Genomic DNA, 8,340 nt, shown 5'->3' on the forward strand with positions numbered 1-8,340 from the left:
TCTCCAGTAAATAGGTCTGTCGAACAGGAAAGAAGTGAACGGTCCTAGTGAGTCGATCTACAATTACCCAAATGCCGTCAAATCTCATTTGTGTCCTTGGCAAACCATACACAAAATCCATGGTGATGTCTTCCCATTTCCATACGGGTATCGGAAGATTCTGCATTAGTCCCCCAAGTCGTTCTCTCAGCCTTCACCTGTTGACAAATGATACATCTACTCACATAATCCGCCACATCTCGTTTCATTCCAACCCAGTAATAGAACGGACGGATAGTGCGATATAGTTTGGTGCTTCCTGGATGCATGGCATATGCTATAATGTGCGCTTCATCCAGGATACCCTTCTTCACTGCTTTGTCATCCTGAGGCACGTACAGCCTGTTTTCCAACATCAGACATCACAAACCAAACATAGGAACGTAAATAAAAGATATTTCATTCCTTAACATTTGGTGCATTTCTCATCATTCTAGTTTCTAAACATGGGGAATGAGACAGACCAAACTCGCCCATTTAGATTTTTTGTGTTGGTTAAATTTTTTTAAAAAAACTAAACAATAAATTTGGGATTATATGATTATATTACAGCAAGGTTCTAAGAGACTTATGTCGGTCCTCACATGCGAGACAGAGGATTAGAAATTCTAAAACGCCAGTGTTCTTAAGATAGAGAATCAGAATATCATAGTTTGCCCTTGAATACATACTTCTCTTAAATTCTAAGTGAAATTAATGCATTACATGCTATAAAACTGACCCAAAGTTTCTGCAGTAGAAACATACATATAAAGCACGACCAAACAACATAGCGATGCACAAGTCGAACGCCAGAGATACATGATTTCGTAACAAGATGGTCTTATCAATGCATCAAAAGCTTGAACTCAATATCATCGGTCACTACTACATAGTCGTATCCAAGAGTATTGGCTCGAGCATGGAACTCATCGATCTCGCTTTGGGTAACTTGGATCCCAACCAACACATTTGCCCCGGTTTCACCCTGTTGCAGAGGAAGGGCAAGTACACAATCAAACTATTGTTAATAATAAGAAGAAAAAAAACCGAATTTAAATTTCTTACTAGAATCATATTGAAATATAAAATCTTTCAAAAGGAAAAGATGTTGAATTACAACCTCTCCGCGGTAGTGGAACAAACTAATATTCCAACGTGGACTAAAAGCGTCCAAGAACTTCATCAGAGCACCGGGTCTTTCTGGGAAGACAAAGCGACAAAGAATCTCATTTTGAAGATTTGATCTGCCACCCATCTGAATGATGCAAACAAAGTAAACTTAGGACCAAGATGCACAACTGCAGCCAGGACAGGAAACAAGTCCCTTTTTTTTCTTTTTTTCTTTTTTTTTAATTTACACCGTTGACATAAATGACGTGCTAATTTTTGGGTCAAAAGAAATCAGTCTTGCAAAGGAAGACAATTATGAGAATCAAATCTCACCATGGCATGGGGGTAAGTGCTGTGTTTGGAACTTGTGACCATCAAAAAATGTCATTTGATCGACTAAACAAAAATGAAATTGTTAATTTTCCACATACTGTATGGTGTTTCTATGGTCGAGCAGCATAGCATGCCACACTGTTTGGGAAGGGAACATTAATTCATATACACACACATGCACATACAAGAAGACAATTATAAGTAGAAGAATTACCAAGTAACGCAAGTGATCTTTGACTAAGTCACTTTTCGTGAGATTGTAAGTCTTGAGTTGAGAAGACTCCAGGCGCTCTTGCATTTCTTGAAGTTCAGAGGCTGTATGCACACCAACACTGCATATAACATACAAAGGATAAATAAATATCTCACTTCTGCATGTATTATCAGCCCTAAGTAAAAATACCATTTGATGGGAGTCAACACGACCGTACTAAACACATCTAAACCAAGCAAAAGAAATTGGCCCTGAATTCGGAAAAAGTAACGACAGTGATCACTAAAACCTTCTTAAGGCTTACCTGTACAATACTATAGCCTCTTTATCAGAATTGTGTCTGTATTTGAATTCACTGATATTCATTGGGCCCACCTGTCAACCAAAGTGATTCAGTTCAAACCATGAAGAAAACTTTAATACGATGGGGAAAACTAAAAAACCAATCGACTAAAGCATTATTAGCATATGATGTAGGACAACAGGAATCAATATGAACAGAGAAGAAGATCTGGACACACCCGGCCTTTGGCATCGCACCAAAGGTGTAATGGAAGCACTCCAACGGAGAAATCAGAAAAAAAATCACACCGGCCTTCAGCCTCACACTGAAGGTGCATTGGAATCACTCCAAGGTTGTTGTTCCTCACGCACAAGCAGAAACCCAGAATTTCATTTTACTAATACTTATTTTAAAAGATTACGAAGTAGACCTTTTGATAGGCTACTAGGTACATGAATCTGGAAAGATCCACATTAATGTACTAATTTATGATATCTAATACATTAATATTTTAACATAGAGAGACTCAAAGACAATGAGCTTGCAGAATGCATGTGTAACTTGGCTCCATCAGCATACCAGTTCACAATAATGTTTAAAGCTCCCAGGCTCCTCAGGCATAACAGTTGCGAGTACGGCCTCTTGTTGTCGACCAACATTAGCAAGTTCAGTCACCACTCTCAATTTATCAAAGTTCATATTTGCCCCACTCGTTATTGCAACAACATTTTCTCCTTTAAGACCATAATACTTGCAATAAGCTTCAGCACCAGCAAGAGAAAGAGCACCTGCCGGTTCTAAAATGCTCCTTGTCTCCTCAAACATATCCTGCAAAAGAAGCAATAGGATTGTTAGTTCTAATCTAAGAATTCAAAACTCTCATATGGTAACCTACTGTTCTGCTCATCATTTCCCTATTGGGTATACTAGCACAATAATTGCATTTGAACCGTGCAGTGTCACAAACAGTCAAATAAAGGAAAGAGGTTACTCCTCAACATGAATGAACCAACATTAGCAAGAAGCTCTCTTGGCAAGATTATTCGTTGTACTCATTATTGATATAGTGAAAGATTGTTGTTGCTGCCCCGTGGACGAAGGCACATAAAGCCGAACCACGTTAATTTTTGGTGTTGCTAATCTTGATTATTTGTTTTCGATGTCCGAGTTTGTTCTGTTTTGCCTATTCTTAAAAGCAACATTCACAACAACAGCAATATTTTTTTGGCTATTTGGACATTCTAATCATACATTTGTAATCTAGTAACCAATATACAGTACATAATTGCCACCAGAAACCACCCATGCAGAAACAGAACATTCACTCGACCTGATTATCATATTTAGAAGTCCTCAAGTAAATCCACAATTCCTTAACTGGAAAGACACTAAGGGAGAGGGATATATTCCTTGATTTTAGTAATCGCCGGGATTGTACGACGAACCCTTTTGTTCTTCACCCAAACACATTCTAACTGCTGACCAAGAATTTTAGCTTCTGATGCCATGAATTCAATTTCTTCATATGTACGTAAATATGTCAATTCTTACACCAAAGAAGGCAGGTAGCGTATGTACAGTTACAAAGCTAGAATTAGGTTTACAATCTATAACATGCAAATGCAACCAGAAGGCTTCTTTAAGAAGCCAACTACCAAAGAATGCATGAGAAGCAAAAGACACTCACCCATGCAAGTTTCAAGAATTGAAAGAAATTTCACCTTTATTGAGCCGCAGATAGCATCGCGGCTGACAAGAACTACACCGTCAACCATGTCCTTGCATAAGCGGAAGGTCTCTTCGCCAACCTCTTTCACAGCCACACCATCTGCAAAACCACCCACCTGGTCCAACATTATTCTCTGGCCATGATGTAGTGACAATGCCATTGCATTTGCATCAGAGGGCTCCACACCAATAATCTTCACCTGTATAAGAGATGCCACAATCAACGGTCTTTCAGAATTATATGATGTGAAACTAAAGAATCATTAAAAAAAACAAATAAAATATCAAATCTTTCCGAGAAGAAAACCTACGAACTTGAAAAATTCAGTTGCCCAGCAATCAACAGACATAATAAGAAAGTTGAAAACACCAAAACCAGACAAACCTTTGGAGCAACCCTCTTTACATATGCAGCAATACCAGCTATAAGGCCACCGCCCCCAACAGGCACAAAAATTGCATGCAATGGAACCTTTGTTTGGCGCATAATTTCCATCCCAACGGTGCCCTGGCCGATAATAACATCCGGGTGATCAAAAGGAGGTATGAAGGTCCTTCCCTCCTCCTTTGCCCGCTTCTTAGCATAAGCTTGAGCCTCGTCATATGAATCCCCTATAAGAACAACCATGGCTCCCAATCTCTCCACCGACTTCCACTATACACATGCAATATACAATTCAAAAAATTCAGAACGCCAAACCCACATTTTACAGTTTCAAAAGACAAGATCCAAATGAAAAAAAGTACCTTAATCTCCGGCGTGGTGACCGGCATTGCAATCACGGCACTGCAATTCAACTTCTTAGCAGCCAAAGCAACTCCCTGGGCATGGTTTCCGGCCGAAGAGCAAATAACCCCTCGATCCAATTGCTCCCTTGGAAGCTTTGCCATCATGTTGTAAGCCCCACGAAGCTTGAACGAGAAAACCTACACATTCCAACACGAAAACATTCAATCGAAAAATCCCCAAATTTTCCAATCCAAATTCTACTCAAATCAACATTTGGGCAACACACTTACAGGCTGCAAGTCCTCTCTTTTCATCCATAATTTCACCCCCAATCGCTCCGAGAGCTTCGTAGCCAGTTCCAATGGGGATTCGATGGCCACGTCATACACCTTCGACGACAGAATGTTCGTCAAGTATTCCATGGCGTCGACAATGTTCCCATTGTCGTTTCCGTCTGTGGCCGAACGGTCAGGCACGGCTCCCAGGAAGCCGGGCGGGTACTGGAGCGAATTGGCGGAAACCCGGTTGGGAGGCGGAGACGGCGTCGTTATGGTTTCCGATGAAGCAGCGGAGGTGGAGGGTTCGGCGGAAATATCGGCCGTCGGTCGGGACAGGGTGGCGCAAACGAAGGGCCGGATCGGACGGCGGGTGCTGAGGTTGTGGGGCCCGCTGGTGAGGTGATGAGAATGGAGGCGTTTGGAGCGGATGAGGGGGGAATGGGCGGGGCAGAGGCGGAGGGCCTCCATTGTCGGTTGGTTGAAAGTGGCGGCGGCGGCTTTGATTGCGAAGGAGAGGGGAGTCGCTGAGGTTTTGGGGGGTTTGCTTCTACTTTCTGGTTTTGGTCACACGCAGTTCACAATTAAGATTGTCCGAACGGCAAATGAGAGAGCGACACGTGCAGAAGGTTGGATGGTTATTGGTCTGTTACTCAACAGCCGGTGAGATTATGGGGATCGAGTGCGCGGTTCTTGACCGAATTTTATAATAGCTAGCTTACAGGAACATTCAGTTGGGACATGAAGAGATACTCTGCGTTCTGTTGGGGGTCCCACATGTAGGTGTCGGGAAGGGAAATGGAAATGTGCATTGCATTCGTGCGTAAATAAGGAGTCCCGAAAGGAAACGGAAATGTGAATTGCATTTGTCATGTGTCTGGTTTTGTTTTTTACATCAATTAAGGTATGACCATTTCTCCTCTCAATCTCTCTTTTCCTTTTTATATTTTATTTTTAACACGTTATCAGCACGATAACGTTCTTAAATTTCAACTGAAGAGAATAGTTCCATTGCATTCGTGCGTAAATAAGGAGTCCCGAAAGGAAACGGAAATGTGCATTGCATTTGTCATGTGTCTGGTTTGTTTTTTACATCAATTAAGGTATGACCATTTCTCCTCTCAATCTCTCTTTTCCTTTTTATATTTTATTTTCAACACGTTATCAGCACGATAACATTCTTAAATTTCAACTGAAGAGAATAGAGAGACAACAGTTGCAGAAAACCCCTTGAGAGATCATTGCAGCTATATTTCTTGCTCAAAATTCTATAGTGATGATGTATGTAACTTGCCCTTTATTTCCACCTGCATTTGTTCTAATTATATGTGACTTTCTTTGCAGATTCAGTATTAAAGAAAAAGCAGTGCTCTATACTATGATTGAGAAAAAGCAGTATTAATTATATGTGACTTTCTTTGCATTTACTTTATCACAAGCAATCTCATATCTATCACAATCAATTTTTTGAATCACGGCGCATTACGCGCGACTTACACATTTTATTACGGGCACTACGCACCTCTAAAGATCTTTTATGTATGTCCAAAGTCCAAACCATATGTTTGGCAAGCGTCTCATTTTTGAAAAACGGATCAATTTTTATTACACAATATCAAACAATCTTGTTGCATTGTGAGAAAGTTTGAACTAAATGAATAATATTAGATCATGCTAGAAGAAATCCGTGGATATTCCATGTAATAGTAAGATACTAATTAAATAAATAAATAAAAAGCCTTCTATATGACAAAAAAAAAAAAACTGTTTTCATGACCACGTAATAGTGAGATACTAATTTAAAAATAAAAAATAAAAAAACTTTTCTATGACAAAAAAAAAAAAAAACACTATTTTCAATACGAAATTACTCCTATATTATTATTATTATTATTATTATTATTTTTAGTGCATCGATATTTTTATACTAAGGGAATGGGAGTTCGGCTTAAGCCATATAATGAGCAATCTAATTTGGTATCGAATTCGTCATCCACGAAATTCGAACCTAAGACCTTTCACTTCCAAGTGAAAAAGAATATCATCATACCGTAGTATTGAGTGTCACTTCTACATTATTTTAGACTATTTTCGAACTTTTTTGTTTTGTTTAAGGGGCATTTCTATCAACTTCATTTTAGTGAAGCCTATGACCCCAATAGGGGCTGCCGGCTTTATATATAACAGATAAAAGATTTAGGATTTATGTATGTTGAACGCACGTGACTGCTCAATATAATATGATAAAGATTATAATATCACATAAAAGATCATGACACGAAGGATCCCTATCAAATAGATAGATCCGGACCTTAGTCCGTTGATCCCAATTTTCGTCAGTGGTGTTAAAGGGCCTATAGACCCACATATGAATATAGAGGTTCCAATTCATACAATTTGATGCATGCGTCAAAACTCAAATGGGAATATGAATATCTCGAACTCGATGGATACAATTCACCTGGAGTATTTTTTTTTTCAACATTGATCACAAAATTATTGTGTCCTTTAGTTTAGGAAAGAAATTGTACGTCTTAGATGATAAGTTATTAGATTGAATTAGCCCAGAATTTGTTGATTCTAAATAATTGAGACCTAAAACCTCCATTTTAATTGCATAACCAAATTAGACAAAGTTTTTTTCGGTGGTTGCATTTATGTTGTTACAATTAGGCAACGAGCACGACTATGCCAGACACCAACCAAAATTTGGTGTAGTTTTACCAAAGTCTTGGTTAAAGACAAATGAAAACTTGTTGAGACAAATTGATATTTCTCCCATGAATTTTGATTTTGGTGGATATTACCCGACTTTGAGTTTTCAAACTTGTTCTCTAATACAGATGGAAAACCATTTTGTTCCATTCTTAGTGTTTGAAATTTGTCTCCCACCTTGATCTTACAAACAATAAACGGTTGAGTTATCTCTCAATAGCTTGGCTTTTCATTTCATTTTATTTATTTTTCTTCACTTTTATTATGTTGGTTCAATTTTGTTTATTTCATTTTCGTATATTATTTTGAATTTGTTAGTTAATTAATTAATTTATTTGAGAAGCTCCTACTTTCTCTAATGAGTTGTATTGCACAATTATAGAAGTAGTGTATGCTTATATTGTCATAAACCAGAAGTTCATTGACCAAATCATGGCATAATTATCTTGGCCATTCAATATCCACAATGATGTGTAGGATTATCACAAATATGTATGGACATATTTTGAGGCCTCAACATAGTGCAATGTCCACGTCCTTGTAAGGATTGCTCATACAGAAATTTGGTCCTCTGACCATCTAAAATTGACTTTGGATCCCGTATTTTTTCTTGAGAACTTATATTGTGGATTATTTGATCAGTGACCTAGGTGTATCTACAAGACGATCAATTTTATTATTCGCCTGCTATGACAAGCACCATTTCCCAAATTTTTTATGCTATTTCATGCCACTTGGGATTAATTTTGAGCACACAACTTCTTATGGCTTACCACAAGCTTTACACATTTTATTCATTGCTCATTGAAGCTTGGGAGATGCATCTTGATCACATGCATCTTAATGATCAGTTCAGTTGAGGTATATTTTCCAACCAATAAGTAATTGTGTACAACGATGTTTTTCATCCACTAAAATTAGGATTCAAGTC

General features: G+C 38.5%; 1 protein-coding gene across 2 annotated transcripts; it reads right to left on the minus strand.

The window, feature by feature from the left end:
* Positions 1–638: 638 nt before the first annotated feature.
* Positions 639–5,489, minus strand: OMR1 (L-O-methylthreonine resistant 1). Of its 2 annotated transcripts, XR_015954131.1 has the most exons (10): positions 4,710–5,409; positions 4,437–4,616; positions 4,075–4,344; positions 3,683–3,889; positions 2,541–2,789; positions 1,983–2,053; positions 1,679–1,796; positions 1,465–1,527; positions 1,142–1,276; positions 639–1,006 (listed from the first exon to the last, which is right to left on the minus strand). XR_015954131.1 is itself a non-coding variant. In XM_068485267.2 (9 exons), the coding sequence occupies exons 1-9, from the start codon at positions 5,163–5,165 to the stop codon at positions 866–868; spliced, it is 1,827 nt and encodes a 608-aa protein (XP_068341368.2). In that variant the 5' UTR covers positions 5,166–5,489; the 3' UTR covers positions 639–865. The 2 variants fall into 2 exon arrangements, 1 of the variants encoding a protein (XP_068341368.2); XM_068485267.2 differs by lacking the exon at positions 1,465–1,527 and having other exon boundaries at positions 4,710–5,489.
* Between the last annotated feature and the right edge of the window lie 2,851 nt (positions 5,490–8,340).

Source organism: Pyrus communis, chromosome 12, assembly GCF_041283825.1.
Source record: "Pyrus communis isolate YQ-2024b chromosome 12, ASM4128382v1, whole genome shotgun sequence".
Classification (NCBI taxonomy): domain Eukaryota; kingdom Viridiplantae; phylum Streptophyta; class Magnoliopsida; order Rosales; family Rosaceae; genus Pyrus; species Pyrus communis.